The 16,808-nt window shown below is 39.3% G+C and overlaps 1 gene segment (V, D, J or C); it reads left to right on the forward strand.

The window, feature by feature from the left end:
- The window catches only part of LOC140128472 (Ig mu chain C region-like), a 91,871-nt gene extending 75,777 nt beyond the window's left edge, over positions 1-16,094 (forward strand). The window contains 4 exon segments of the C gene segment in view: positions 10,647-10,949; positions 11,038-11,382; positions 14,638-14,958; positions 15,585-16,094. Of these exon segments, the coding sequence occupies positions 10,647-10,949; positions 11,038-11,382; positions 14,638-14,958; positions 15,585-15,973 (1,358 nt within the window).
- The last annotated feature ends 714 nt before the right edge of the window (positions 16,095-16,808 follow it).

A 16,808-nucleotide genomic window follows, 5' to 3' on the forward strand; every position in this document is an offset into this window, starting at 1 on the left:
CACTCCGGGGTGGTAATTCCTTCTGCTACTACTGTCTGGACCTGAACCCTGAACCATACCCTTAATCCCAGTCTGAACTGGAACCTGCATCTGAGCCTATATACAGCCTGAGCATGTACCCTCAACTCCATAGAACTGTAACCAGTATTTTACCCTGTGTATCCTGAATCTGGAACCCCATAGCCTGAACCTATGCCTGGAGCTCCATTTTCTGAACCTGTATCTGCAACCCATGTATCTCAAGCATTATCAGTGAAAAAAACTAACTGTCATCAGTTTTTTGTACAGACCCATAGACTTCTATTGCCTTCCATGATCCGCATCCGTGAAAAAAAATAGGACGTGTTTTATTACTCCTTTCATGGACAATGGATGAACAACTGAGATGTAAAAACAACCATAGAAAACAATGGCTCTGTAAGGCCTTCCGCCTGAACCATGGATGTGAAAGAGCCCTAAGTCATGTCAAGATTTTTAATTGTAAAAAGTTAAGGTTTGTTCCTGGCAGACTCAGAGATAACTGAAGTCGACTAAAATATTTGACAAAACCTTGTCAAATTGTCCTGGCCTAGTTGGTGGCTTTTTCCATTAGTAGATGATCTTCTGAATACTGGACATATGTGTATAATATACACTACTCCTTTGGGGTGACTTAGACATTTCCTTATTTTCTTTCAATGAAGCTAACATGAATGGAATCATAAATAAAATCTATACATTGTTAATGTGTTAAAAGACTATTCTAGCTGAATGTCTGTTTTTTAATGCAATATCTACATAGGTGTATATAGGCCAAATTCCAATAACCACCACACCAGTGGTTTAATGGTATATTGTGGTTAACTGTGTAAGAAGGCTAATGGATGTTTAGAAAACCCTTGAAAACTCTTGTTTAAGTATGCTAGCACAGCTGAAAACAGTTTGACTGATTAGAGAAGCTATAAGACTGACCATCCTTTGAGCTGGTTGAAAATCTGGAGCATCACATTTGTTTGTTCAATGACCTGAAAAAAAGAACTTTCATGTCAAACTCGACAGTCTATTCTTGTACTTAGAAATTAAGGCCATTTCATGCGACAAATTGCCAAAAAACTTCCTACAACGGTGTGTACTACTCCCTTCAGTGGAGAACACAAACATGCTTTAATCAGAGAAGTATGAGGCCCCACTGCACAATTTAGAGACAAGTACATTACAGTTTCTAGTTTGAGAAACCGATGTCTCACAGGTCCGCAATTGGCAGCTTCATTAAATAGTACCCGCCAAACGCCACTGTCAACCTCTAGCCATATCTGAGATGGCTAATATAGGAAAAAGATTAATTTGGGCAAAATAACATAGACATTGGACAGAGAAAGATTGGACAAAAAAATATTATGAACAGAGAAAGTTTGAGGTGTTTGGATCACACAGAAGAACAAGAACATTTGTGAGATGCAGAACAACTGAAAAAATGCTGGAAGATGCCTGATGCCATCTGTCAAGCATGGTGGAGGTAATGTGATGGTCTGGGGTTGCTTTGGTGCTGGTAAAGTGGGAGATTTGTACAAGGTCAAAGGGATTTTGAATAAGGAAGGCTATAACTCAATTTTGCAACGCCATACCCTGTGCACACCGCTTGATTGGAGCCAATTTGATCATACAACAGGACAATGATGCAATGAAGACCTCCAAATTATGCATTAACTATTTAGGGAAGAAGCAGGCAGCTTGTATTCTATCTGTAATGCAGTGGCCAGCCCAGTCACCAGATCTCAACCTCATTGAGCTGTTGTGGGAGCAGCTTGACCATATGGAACACAAAAAGTGTCCATCAAACTTGTGGGAGGGGCTTCTGGAAGCATGGGGTTAAATTTCTACAGATTACCTGGTAATGTCTGGACTATATTTTCTATTCATTTTGCAACTCATTTGAAAAATAAAAGCATGATTTGTCATGGAAAGCACAAAATTGTCTGGGTGACCCCAAACTTTGAGCGGTAGTGTAGTCATTGAGGCCAATTTAGTAAGACAAGGGCAACAAAAGTTCCCACTGATTAAAACATCACTGGCAATGGAATGGAAGTCTATACCAGCCAGGATCTGGCGAAGTTTCAGCTATAACCTGCAAAAACAGAAAAAATTAAATCAAATATAATTTATATTCTGTACATTTTATTAAAAAATATGGACATTATGGAGACAGAACACTAAATCCACAGATTTACAGATGTTGTTTATCAATGATGACACTAGACGTTCACTTATTTTGAACTAACATGTGATTGTTTATCATATAACAGGAAGCAACACATCTATGCTGCTCAATCATCTATGCACTGTAACCTCCAGAGGCTTAGTCAATTGAAGAGGAGTTTCCATCATTATTCCTATGGGACTAAGTGAGTAATGAATTGATTATTAAAGACAATGACAAATGGGTGACATGAGGAGGACACAGAGGTCACGGACACATCATTGAGGCCATATCCCATCAGTGAGTAGGTAAGAGAAGGACATCTAATGTTAGGTTATTTTTCTTTCACTTAATGCCATACTTACATAATCAGCATATTATACATAGTATATTACTGGCAGGAAAATACCTGGTATTGGATTTAGGTTCCTGGCATTGCTTGTGTTATAGATACCCATTGCAGGGAGAATGTTATACTACCTGGTACAAGTATTGTGTTTGGATACCTGGTACTGCTGGTATGCTTGGTTACCTAGCACTGGTAATGGACTTAGATACCTGGTACTGGTAGTGTGCTTGGCTACCTGGTACTGGAAGTGGTTTTGAATACTGCCCCTGTAACTGTTGCTGAGCTACATAATACTCTGTTTAGCTGCCTGGTCCTGGTAGTGTATTTAAATCTGGATGTGGGTGAGGATCAGATACCTGGTTTTTGTAGTTTATATAGATACCTGGTACTGGTATTGGGTTTGTATACTGTAGCTGGTACTGGTGTTGTGCTGTATGGTACTGTGTTTAGCTACCTGATACTGGTAGTGTACTCAAATACAGTGGAACCTTGGATTACGAGTAACCTGGTCTGCAAGATTATTGCAAGTCAAGCTTGTATTTTACAAAATTTTTAATTTGTTATATAAATAAAATTAATAACATTACGTGCTGTACTGTACCTCCCTCTCTCACAAAATTGTAAAACACAATATAGAAGAAGTAGAAGAAATAAAGGGGTGTACTACACATTACAATATTTATGGTATCTGGAACGCTTTGTCTGGGTTTCAATTTTATATATGAGTGCTTTGGATTACAAACATGTTCCGGGAACAAATTTTGCTCATAATCCAAGGGTTCACTGTACCTGGAACTGGTAAAGGGTTTAGCTACCTGGTATTGGTTGAGTGTTTAGATACCTAGTAACTAGCTTCCTGGCAATGGTGGTGGGTTTAGTTACCTGGTGCTCATAATGGGTTTAGTTATCTAGAACTGGGGTTTAGCTACCTAATAATGGTGGTAGGTTTAGCTGCCTGCTACTGGTAGTGTGTAAGCTACCTGGCAACGGTAGTGGGTTTAGCTACCTGGTACTGGTACTGGGTTTAGCTACCTGGTACTGGGTTTAGCTACCTGGTATTGGCTGTGTACCTGGAACAGGTAGAGGATTCAGAGACCTGGTACTGGGAAAGCATTTGGCTACCTAGTAATGGTGGTGGGTTTAGCTATCTAGTTCTGTATCATGTTTAAATACCTGGTGCTGGTAGCAGATTTAACTACCTTGATTTGGGTAGTGTGTTTAGTTACCTGATCATAATACTAAATTTAGATACCTGATACAGGTAGTGGGTTTAGCTACCTGGTATTAATAGTGGGTTTAGCTACCTGTTACTGAATTTTTATACAAGTTTTATCTAGTTCTGCTAGCATTTAGTGGGTTTAGCTAGCTGGGGCTAGTAGTAGATTTAGATACCCAATGCTTATAGCATATTTAGCTACCTGGTACTGGCAGTATGGCTAAGTTACCTGGTATGGCCAGTCGGTTAAGATACCTGGTTTTGGTAGTGTATTTAGCTACCTGTTACTGTTAGTGGGTTTATCCAGTTCTGATAGCATGTCTAGCTGCCTGGTATTAGTAGTGTTTAGCTCCCTGTACTCATAGTATGGTTAGCTACCAGGTACTGATAGAAGGTTTAGCTACCTGGTTAGGGTAGTAGGTTTAGCCAGCTGATGCTGGTAGCGGGTTTAGCTACCTGGTGCTGATACAGGGTTTAGCTACCTGGTGCTGATACAGGGTTTAGCTACCTGGTGCTGGTAGTGGCTTTATCTACCAGTACTGGTGAAGATAACTGGTAGTGTGTTTAAATATATATTTAACCAGTCTGTTACAATAACCAGTTCTGGTAGTGTATTTAGCTAGCTGTTACTGCTAGTAGGTTTAACTAGTTGTGGTAGCATGTTTAGCTGCCTGGTATTACTTTCTTGTTTAGATACCTATACTTGTAGTATGGTTAGCTACCTGGTACTGATAGAGGGGTTAGCTACCTGGTGCTGGCATCGAGCAAGGAGACCTGGTAGTGTGTTTAGATATCTGGTTCTGCTAGTGGGTTTACCTATCTAGTTCTGGTAGCATGTTTAGCTTCTTGGTATTGGTAGTGGGTTTAGCTAGCTGTATGGGTAGTGCGTTTATCTAGCTGTACGGGTAGTGCGTTTAACTACCTGTACGGGTAGTGGGGTTAGCTATCTGTACGAGTAGTGGGGTTAGCTACCTGTACGGGTAGTGCGTTTAGCTACCTGTACGGGTAGTGGGGTTAGCTACCTGTACAGGTAGTGGGGTTAGCTACCTGTACAGGTAGTGGGGTTAGCTACCTGTACAGGTAGTGGAGTTAGCTACCTGTACAGGTAGTGGGGTTAACTACCTGGAACTTGGATTAAGATACCTAGTTATGAAGTGTGTTTAGATATTTGTTACTACTAGTGGGCTTAGCTATCTAGCTCTGGTAGCACGTGTAACCTCCTGGTATTGGTAGTGTGTTTTGATGCCTAGTTCTGGTAGTGGGTTTAGCTACCTGGTACTGCTAGTGGGTTTGGCTACCTGGTGCTAGTAGAAGATTTCACTTGCTGATACTGGTAATGTGTTTAGCTACCTGGTATGAGTAGCATGTTTCGTTACCTGTACTGATAGTATGGTGAACTACCTAATGCTGGTAGTGGGTTAAGCTATCAGGTTCTTGTAGTGTGTTTAGCTACCTCTACTGGGATTGGGTCTAGCTACCTCATAGTTGGTTTGACGACCTGGTACCTTTAGTAAGTATGGATACCTGATATTGTTAGCGTGTTTAGCTACTTGGTACCAGTAGTGAGTTATGCTACCTGGTTCTGGTTGTGTGTTTAGATACCTGCTACTGGTAGTGGGGTTATCTACCTGGCACTAGCATTATGTTCAGATAGCTGGTACTGTGTTTACACACCTGGTACTGGTAGTGTACTTAGGTAACTGGTATCAGAAGTATGTTTTGGACACCAGGATCTAACAGTGTATTTAGACACATGGTCCTGGTACTGTGTTTAGATACCTGGTACTGGTAGCCTGTTTATCTACAAATGTTTCCATTGTTTAGAAAGCAAAACGTATTTGATCAAAGAAGAAAAAGTATTTGATCATTTAAAGGAGTATTCCCATTTCGGCAAATGAATGTTATTGTTTGTATTATGAAAAAAATTACTGTATATACTCGAGTATAAGCCGACCCGAGTATAAGCCGAGACCCCTAATTTTACCACCAAAAACTGGGAAAACCTATTGACTCGAGTATAAGCCGAGGGTGGGAAATGGATTGGTCACAGACCCCCCCGCCAGTATATAGCCAGCCAGCCCCCTATAGTATACAGCCTGCCCCCAGTAGTATACAGCCATCCCAGCCTGCCCCCAGTAGTATACAGCCACCCCAGCCTGCCCCCAGTAGTATACAGCCACCCCAGCCTGCCCCCAGTAGTATACAGCACTGCCCAGCTTGCCCCCAGTAGTATACAGCACTGCCCAGCTTGCCCCCAGTAGTATACAGCACTGCCCAGCTTGCCCCCAGTAGTATACAGCACTGCCCAGCCTGCCCCCAGTAGTATACAGCACTGCCCAGCTTGCCCCCAGTAGTATACAGCACTGCCCAGCTTGCCCCCAGTAGTATACAGCACTGCCCAGCTTGCCCCCAGTAGTATACAGCACTGCCCAGCTTGCCCCCAGTAGTATACAGCACTGCCCAGCTTGCCCCCAGTAGTATACAGCACTGCCCAGCCTGCCCCCAGTAGTATACAGCCCAGCCCAGCATTAAAAAAATAATAAACTTATATACTCACCCTCCGGTGGCCCCGATCTGCAGCGCTGCTCCCCCGATGTCCTCTTCTGGCTTCCGCGCCCGTTTTCTGTACATCGCGCTGGGCGCCGCCATTGCTGTCTCCCGCGATTTACAGGAGGCAGAACAGGCGCCGGGAAGCCAGAAGAGGACATCGGGGGAGCAGCGCTGCAGAAGAGGACATCGGGGGAGCAGCGCTGCAGATCGGGGCCACCGGAGGGTGAGTATATAAGTTTATTATTTTTTAAGTATTTTTTAACTCGTTGTGACTCGTGTATAACCCGAGGGGACGTTTTTCAGCACATTTTTTGTGCTGAAAAACTCGGCTTATACACGAGTATATACAGTATACAATTTTCCAATATACTTTCTGTATCAATTCTTTATAGTTTTCTAGATCTCTGCTTGCTGTCATTCTATAGAAAGCTTAATTGTTTACTTCCCTTGGACAGAAATCTGACCATGGTCACACAGGTGCAAGGGTTTTTTAGTATCAGAAAGTAATCAGAGCTGTGTGATATAATGAGCTGCACACATGTGTCACCATGGTCAGTTTTCTGTCCACTTGAAATAAACAATGAAGCTTTCTATAGAATGAGAAGAGCAAGCACAGATCCAGGAAACTGTGAGGAATTGATACAGGAAGTATATTGGAAAATGATATAACTTTTTATTATTCATGCAATAACATTTGTTTGCTGAAATGGGAAAACCCCTTTAAGACTATATATACAAATAAATTAAAAAGGTATGGTAAGCATTCAACAGAAAGGTACAGTTGAATAATTTATACTATTATCCTTTCACTGTTGATAGGCTAGGGCTATACCTAGATTTTTCTTTACACTTCAAAAATAAAGATAATCATGACACTGCTGTCCATAGAACTGCATTGATATTAATGGGCTTCCATTCACATAAGTCAGAAAGATGTCTTTATAACTAGGGCTGCACTTTCTGGTGCTATTAATCACTAGAGATCAGTTGCTATGATATTGCTATCAATAAGAATGTATTGTGTATCTTGCAATTTTTTATACTTTATCGTTGCATGTTGGGCATTTTTCTTCATTACATGAACACTGGGAACTGTTTTTTAGCAATAAATTGCTCTACTGTTAGATTATATAGAGCATAATGGAAATTATTAGGCCTCATGTACACAACAGTGTTTGTGGGCCACTATTAAGATTTATGGTCAAGGTCATGCCGCAAACTATAGAACAGGTCCTATTCCTTTCTCCAGATTGTGACACGGCCACTCATTTCCTGTGGACATCATGGGGGAGGCCTTGTCCCACCCTGCATATGTTTGCAGCCTGTTATGCATACATGTTTGTATGAGGCCTTAAAGTGCCTACACACAGCCTGCACAGATTACAGGATGTAAGCACTACATACTGAAGTTGCCTAGATTTATGGTTACAAACTAATGAGTGAGGGGTTACCCAAGACTCTTCCAACAGCAGATATTGGATCAAAATAAATGATCAGATATGTTGGATTTCATGATACCGTTTGTTATTTTGATTATATTTTGATCTGGTATTAAGTTATCTATCAGAAACATAGCTTACTGATTGTTGGGTCAATCATGGGTGTACAATAAAAACATTCTATAGCATACAAAAAGTATGGAGCAGCGCAGTATGGCAGTTCCATGTATAAAGAATAGAACAGCTGCACCCACTTATAATGGTTCTGGATCTGTGGGCTCAAGCAGTCAGGTTCAAGCAGAAAGTTTTTCTCAAATAGATATTGTCCTCTGCAATTAACGTTCCTCCAAATAATTAGGGAACAAAAGATCAGATATAATCACAATAGCTCCCGGTGAGAAACAGTACGGCACACCCGACAAATCGGATCTTTCCAAGTGGATCCTTGTTTCCTGGAGGTATCCTGATGCAGATGCACCAAGGCTGGGATTACAAGGAAGAGATTCAGCCGTTGGTGTTCGTTGCCATTCTGTGAAGCAAACATTGTGAATCCTTTCTTCTCTGGTTTCTCACAGGGAGGTATTGTGGTTAGATCTGATCTTTTGTTCCCTAATTATTCGCAGGAACATTGATACCAGAGAAAAATACCTATTTGAGAAATACTTTTTTTTTGCATGGGACTGACATAAACTTTTTTCGTCTAGCGCCGTTCCTATTTCCGCTTTGTTTCTGTTTGAAGTTGGTGTTTTGTGTACTGTATTAAGATCTGTGTACAATTAGTATATTGTTAACCAATCAGAAAGTTATTCCCTTTGCTATCCTGTGCATATGTGTGTCATCCTTAGATCTATGCACTTTAACAAGGAAAACAAATACTACACATAAATTAGATTAAAATAAGCACAAATAAGTGCAAAATACACAAACCTAGACTGAATTGGCACAAATTGATGGAAGAACGAATTGTGGCTGTGAGGGCCAGCGCATCCGGCACGGTGGAGGGGTGAGACACCTTGCAACGGACAATGATTAATGTACCCCCAGGAGGTTCAGATGATGTCTCTTCTTTAGGCCAATGATCAGTTGACTAAGCATTTGTATGTATCCTTATTCCAGGCACTTGGCACCATTCAGCAGATTAGTCAAATGCTTATACGTCAGCTAGTCAGCCACAGAAATTATTTCTTTAGTAGGACATCTACCCATGAAATGAATAAAAACAAACTGAATGAAGGAATGATTAACTCAATGATTAACTGTCTATACAGTTTAATGGGTGATAACACACTCATGGAGAATTGACATCTTATAATATGGATTGCTGCTCATACTGACCCTGATATCAACCTTTTGTACGCCTTTTCTCATAAGTTGTGATTTGGTAAATTTATGTGAATTATTTGAGTATATTTTTCTGTATTTTCTGTGTTTTTTTCCACCTGGTATTTTGTACAGATTTTTTAGTCCCGCTATACAACTTATATGCCTTCCCCTTGGTTGTCAGTGATCACCACCCTCCCAAGAACATATATGAGGAAGGTTTTGCTTAAAAATCCAAACACCTGCAGAATTTGTTAATGAAGTATATTAGAAAAATGATCACCACATCCAATCTTTAAATAAGTTGCACCGTACATGTACAGTTCTTGGTAGTTAAGGACCTTTTACACTAGTGGCAAAATATTGCTCTATAACATATTTGTATATTGTTGGTATGAATTAGAACTCTATTGAAATATGGTGTGCGAAGTTTAAGAGACATATGTATAGTAACTATAGTTGAATGAATGCCTGGAGAATGGCACGGTGTACCCAGCCTGAAACATCTCTTAGTTATTTTTTTTATTTATTTTTTTTATTATGTAAATTTTTATTCAGAATTTTTCCCAAACATACATACAGTCGAGAAGTAATACATTTACAATGTTTCTCTTTCCTATATTCTAAATATATGCGCATTTCTGTATACTAGATGTTTACAACCTCTACAGCTAAGATTATTCAATGGAATGTGGGGGAAAAAAGCCCCATCTCTTAGTTATTATACCTTTATACCAAGCAGTGATAAATACTTTTTATTATTCCCCATCCTGTAACATTGTTTCACAAGACTTTGCCAATTTGCAGATCCCGTTTTAAAACTTCTTGGGTGTTTTAGCCATCATAATCCATTATTAAATAAAAACTACCATCAAAATCAAGCATGAATAAACACTTGCCCATAGATCCAGGCACTATGACTATGGTAATATACTTATATTTGTTATAAATGGTCTTCTTCCTTTTAAAATCAAATTATGCTAAAGAGCCTGAAAGGCTACTGGGCCGGTTCCCAGAGCCCCTCAGTGCTGCAGATTCAGCTGCTGTTACAGTGTGGAAGAAGGACTTCCCCAAAAACTTCCTCTGCTGCAGTATGATTACATCTGGCAGAGAGAGGGGGCAGTGCTGAGCAGGAGCATAGGGGCAGGGGCAGACAGTCTAAATGCCTGTGAATCCGCAGTTTCAGGCTCATTAGCATAATTTGATTTTGGGATGAAGGAGGCCATGGATAACAAATATAAGATGATTACCACAGTCATGGTGTTTGGATCTATGAGTAATGTCCCTGGCTTATCATGATGGATTTTAATGGTAGATTTCCTTCAAGGGATCGAGTAAGGATGTGGTCACAAGGGACATTTACATTTCACTTAGAAATGCAATGCCTGTATCTATGAGTTAGTGTCCATGTTTTATTTTGATTTTCCTTTACTTGTTTTCTGTAGGTCACATATTGATTTAATCCTCTTATTCTTTAAACTTTATATTGACTGTATATACACTAGATACTGAGTAGTGATGTTACCAGAAAATTCTGTGTTTTTATATTCAGTTGAACTTTCTGCCATTTAAAATTCTTTTGTTTCCACCCTACAGAAACACTATCTGCACCAAAAGTCTTTCCGCTTATTCCATGTTGTGACCATGTTGATCTTGACACACAAGTGACAATGGGTTGTCTTGTGACTGGTTTCATGCCAGAAAAAGTAGCTATAAAGTGGAATGGGGGCAACATCACCTCTGGCATAGCAACAACTGGTCCTATGTACAGTATTACAGAGGGTCTCTATATGATGAGTACGCAGCTCACCATCCAGGCCTCGGAGTGGAGGAATGGCACTTATGAATGTAATGTCATCCACTCCTCCTCAGGCACAATGCAGGAGAAGACTTTAAGAGGTAAGGAAGAATGTGTTTGAATGTTTTGAATAATTATTTTTTTTTGTAACTTTATGATTGATTCTTATTTCTTTTGTTTCATCTACAGTGCTACCATGTATCAAACCAGAGGTACAACTTCTTCAGCATTCACCATGCACAGCTGAAGATGCGGAGGAAAATGTGAATACAAATAGTACAAGGGACCTGGTTTGTCTCATCTCCAATTTTCACCCAGAAAAGATACAGCTAAAATGGCTAGTGAATGAAAAAGAAGATGTGACTGCCCACTCAACTTCGGCAGAACCTTTAAGAACAGCAGATGGGACGTTCACTGCTACCAGCCGCCTTCCAGTTCTGAATGGACAATGGAATAGAGGGAATCGCTATTCATGCATAGTTACACACAGTGCCACTAATACAACTACCACAGCTAGTGTCAAAAATTGTCAAGGTAATGTTCAACTAACAGCAATATTATTTTCAATTAAAATGACCAATCTGATGAATAACAATAGTGCCTACATAGGATTTCTATGCATCTGGGAAGACTCTATTTACAGGTAGAATTGTTTATGGTGCTTTACCAGAAGCTTTTGGGAAGGTAAATAATTACATAGCAGGTTGATAGGTTGAAAAGAAGAATTGTAAAAATACATAAAAGGAATATAAAGGGAATGTTCTAATTTAGTAAATATCCTGTAAAATTCAAACTGCTGAATTCTTCTTAGAAGAAAAATGGAAAAAGTGTGTCAATTTATGCTGTAGGGTTTCATCATGGATTCCACTCTTTAGGATAAAAGCTGTTAAAAATGTACAAAAATATTACATGAAATCCACATTTGTGGAAAATTTGTAAAGAAACCTTAAAGGGGTATTCCAGGAATAAGCATAATTAATATTCACATGGGTCATTAAAATATAATAATATGTAATGAGTTGTTATTTGCTCCCTTTAGCAGAAAATGTCTGTGGATATACACTATAATGAAGATTTAAAATGCTGATAACCCTTTAATCAGTTCTGTGACTTTGCCCCTGTAGTGGAGACACAGGACAGATGATGGCTGCTGGTCACATGTCAACATTATATGTCCTGCATTAGGTTGCTTGCAGTGCATCCAGTATGGCCATTATTGTGGTAAGATGTCATCTCAGTGATGTAATGTGCAGTAATGGCAGTTACTCAAATCATTACTATGGTAACAGAGCAGGACAGTCTGTTAGATCATCACTGGGGCAGAGCATAAGAGGGAGTAGCTGTTACTGAAGGATCATGGGAGTTGTAGTATCCTGTGGATGCCATCTTGAAGATAATGCCACCTAGTTTTGATGTATTCATTTATTTATTTATAGCATTATGTGTTTTTGCATCAGGTTTCATATTCCCGGAATACTCCATTAAAGGGCTTATCTTATGAAGAAAAAAACTGCACCTGAACTTACTGTCATTGGCCTAAAGCTTAATTAATTATATCCTGTAATAGTTCCCATGATGCGTTATGCTTTCTAAGAAGTAACTTAGCAGCAAATAAAGTGATATTTAAGAAATTAAATCTACTAAGCTCTACATCGTATATTCATAAAGGAAGCTTTCATTACATGGAAGAACATTTGGCATTGAATAAGTAGTAGAAACAAGCAGTGAAATAGTTACATGAAGTGCATAGTCTGGTCTGTGTGTGAATATAGTGTCCTGGGAGCAGAGGCTGGGGGAGGTGGCAGCAAAGGAGGAAGGAGTCTGTGAGATACAGCTTGAGATGCAGAGAGAGAGACAGTGTTTATGCAGAATCACAATTGATGGACTGATAGTGATCAAGGAGCATGTGTACCTCACTGTTCTTTTCAGGGGACTTCTCCATCCACAGAGCTGCAGACCCAAGGCTTTTCTGTATTTTCATGACTATAAAAATTGTAGATTCACACTGTAGGCATCAAAACTGTGAGTTAACACATGTGGAATTATATACTTAACAAAAAAGTGTAAAGCAGCTGAAAATATGTCTTATATTCTAGGTTCTTCAAAGTAGCCACCCTTTGCTTTGATTACTGCTTTGCACACCCTTGGAATTCTTTTGATGAGCTTCAAGAGTTAGTCACCTGAAATAGTCTTCCAATAGTCTTGAAAGAGTTCCCAGAGATGCTTAGCACTTGTTGGCCCTTTTGCCTTCACTCTGCCATCCAGCTCACCCCACACCATCTCAATTGGGCTCAGGTCTGGTGACTGTGGAGGCCAGGTTATCTGGAGTAGTAACTCCACACTCTCCTTCTTGGTCAAACAGCCCTTATACAGCCTGGAGGTGTGTTTGGAGTCATTATCCTGTTGAAAAATAAATGATGCTCCACCTAAACGCAAACAGGATGGAATAACATGTTGTAAGTTGTTGTGGTAACCATGTTGGTTTAGTATAGCTTCAACTTTTAATAAATCTCCAATAGTGTCACCAGAAACGCACCCCCACACCATCACACCTCCTCCTCCATGCTTCACTGTCGGAACCAGGCATGTAGAGTCCATTTATTCACCTTTTCTGCGTTGCACAAAGACGCATTGGTTGGAACCAAAGATCTCACATTTGGACTCATCAGACCAAAGCACAGATTTCCACTGGTCTAATGTCCATTCCTTGTGTTCTTTAGCCCAAACAAGTATCTTGTGCTTGTTGCCTGTCCTTAGCAGTGGTTTTCTTAGCAGCTATTTTACCATGAAAGCTGCTGCACACAGTCTCTTCTTAACAGTTGTTGTAGAGATGTGCCTCTAATCTGAGCTGATGTTAACCTGTGCTTTCTGAGGCTGGTGACTCGGATGAACTTATGCTCCGTAGCAGAGATGACTCTTGGTCTTCCTTTCCTGGGGTGGTCCTCACGTGAGCCAGTTTCTTTTTTAGCGCTTGATGGTTTTTGCAACTGCACTTGGGGGCACTTTCAAAGTTTTCCAAATTTTTTGGACTGACTGACCTTCATTTCTTAAAGTAATGATGGCCACTTGTTTTTCACTGACTATCAGCTGTGTATCCACCTGACTTCTGCACAACACAACTGATGGTCCCAACCCCTTTTATAAGGCAAGAAATCCCTCTTATTAAACTTGATAGGGCACACCTCTGATGTGAAAACCTTTTCTGGTGACTACCTCTTGAAGCTCATCAAGAGAATGCCAAAAGTGTGCAAAGCAGTAATCAGAGCAGAAGGTGGTTACTTTAAGAACCTAGAATATAAGACATATTGTCAGTTGTTTGACACTTTTTTTGTTAAGTATATAATTCCACATGTGTTAATTCATAGTTTATAGTTAATATAAAAACTTATATGTCCCATTTTGCTTCTTATTCTGGGGGCCAAACCATACCGCAGTGTTGAGGACCTTGAAGCTATTGTGCAGAAACATAATTATACTACAGATTCAAATGCATCTTATAACAGTTTGCAGAAGGATGTAGCAAAGGTCTCCATGTACATGTCAGGAAATTTGAGAACTTTAGGAATAAGTCTAACATTTGTGTTACAGATCACATGAATCAAAACTTTTAACATAAATTAAATTTTAAAGCAGTGTCCACAGTCACCCTTAAAATTGAAGTTAACACGTATTACAGTAATAAGACCAAATTGCCACCTTTACATAAACATATATTTAATATATTGACGCACTGCTTGTAAATGTACCATTTTATTCAATAACTCACCTACTAACACACACTTCTTGCAGATTCTGACTCTTCTGCACCAGAAATTGAACTGATCCCTCCTAGCTTTGAAGACTGTTATATCCTTGGCAAACCCAAGATCACCTGCAAAGTATACAATATGAATACTGTGAATAAACTGAATATTACTTGGACAAGGCAAACAGGTGGTGCTCTAGATTTCACTGTGGAAGATTCTGTCCTTGGTAACGATGGAAAATATAGTGCTATAAGTACTATAGACATTTGTTGTGAGGACTGGACAAGTGGGGAGACTTTCACATGCACTGTTAATAATCAAGAGCTGCCCTCTCCAAAATCTAAGGAGATCTATAAAATTAAAGGTAAGACAAGTAATGACAAGGATATACACACACAGTTACATATTGTGGATAATCAATGCTTCATATATGAGCCTTCCCTAAATAGTTTATGTAGTCAAAACAGATCTGCTTAAAGCAAACCTGTCACCAGGAATGTCATTTTTAGCTGATGACAGGTTCCAATAGTCTATGTAGGCTATGCAGATTTCATAAATGCATCTGTAGGCATTTTGAATACTACCACTACATTATAAAATTTTGTTTCACATTACCAGGCGCCCTGTAAGTAACGTATGCTGAGTCCCGGGAGTGACTGCATGTGCATTTAGCAGGCAGGGAAGGTAAGGGATATGTGGAGGAGGAAAATAGTGCATGAGGAGACTGAGACACAGGCACACACGCTGCTGTAGTTCCCCTATTAACCTAACAGCAATACTGAACAATACATATGAGAAAACTTTAAGAAGTATGATCAGTCTACCATGTAAGGGTGACAAGCAGTAGACAACTACCTGGTATCAAATTTAAGGCAAGGGAACTTTTGATAATCTGTGTCCATTCCACATCCGTTGCGTTTTGTCTCAGTTTTGAAAGTAACATTGGTTGCTGGATTTAAAAGTTATATTGATTTTATTTTTAAATTTTAGTGTCAGATCCAAAACCACCGTCCATATATGTCTTCCCACCAGCTCCAGAGGAAACAGCCCGTGGCGAGATGGTTTCACTAACATGCCTTGCAACAGGATTTAAACCCATGGATTCCTTTGTTAAATGGCTACAAGGGAATGACAAGGTCAACATAAAAAAGTATTTTAACACCACTCCCATAAAGAAAGAAGATGGAACCTACTTTATGTACAGTTATTTGTCAGTCAATGCAAATGAATGGAAGCAAGGAGATGTCTTCACTTGCATAGTTGGACATGAAGCCCTACCTTACAGAACAAGCCAACAAAGCATTGACAAGTCACGCGGTAAACCCAGTAATGTTAATGTGTCTCTTGTCTTGTCTGACACTACCACTTCTTGTTACTAAGTCTCCCCTGATAATAATTCACTTCAGGGTTTGAGGTTTTCTTTATGTTATGTGGAGAATATGATGTGGAAATGTGATGTAGCTGAGATATTAACACACAAGCACAATAAACTATATTATACAAAAAAAAAAATTCATTCAGTGTTTCTGAACATGTCCAACTTCATACAGGTATATTATTTAATACAAGTAATACAATTTAAGACAAATAATGACAAGGCTATATATAAACAGTTACATATTGTGGATAGCCAATGCTTCATATATCTGTCTTCCCTAAATAGTCTATGTAGTCAAAACAGATATGCTTAAAAAAACCTGTCACCAGGAATGTCATTTTAGCTGGTGACAGGTTTCAATAATCTATGTGTGCTATGCTGATTTTTTAAAAATGTTGTGATGTAGGTGCAAAAATGTAATCAATAACAAATGCATTGACACTTTAATCTCCATTATAAAGCTAAAATATCAAACATGGTACAGATTGAGATTTAGATATAATTTTTGATTCACTTACTAGAATATACCAGAAATGTATGTACTGCACACATAAATATATACCAGCATTTAAAGAGTAACTGCCAGCCACAAAAAGGCCCCCATCCAAACATACCCCCTTTCTATCTATGCTAAATTTATTCTAATGTATTTAGGGAAAGTTTAGGTAAATCTTCCAAAGTTTAGTAAAATCTATTTACTCTTTAATCAGATCTATGTCTGACACTGTGCTGCTAAATTATACTCCACGGTTCCCCCTATATTTACCTTATAAAACTAAGTGACATAACCCCCATATTTATACATATTTAAGAGCAGGACCCCCCAAATGTATGTA

Source organism: Engystomops pustulosus, chromosome 1, assembly GCF_040894005.1.
Source record: "Engystomops pustulosus chromosome 1, aEngPut4.maternal, whole genome shotgun sequence".
Lineage (NCBI taxonomy): Eukaryota > Metazoa > Chordata > Amphibia > Anura > Leptodactylidae > Engystomops > Engystomops pustulosus.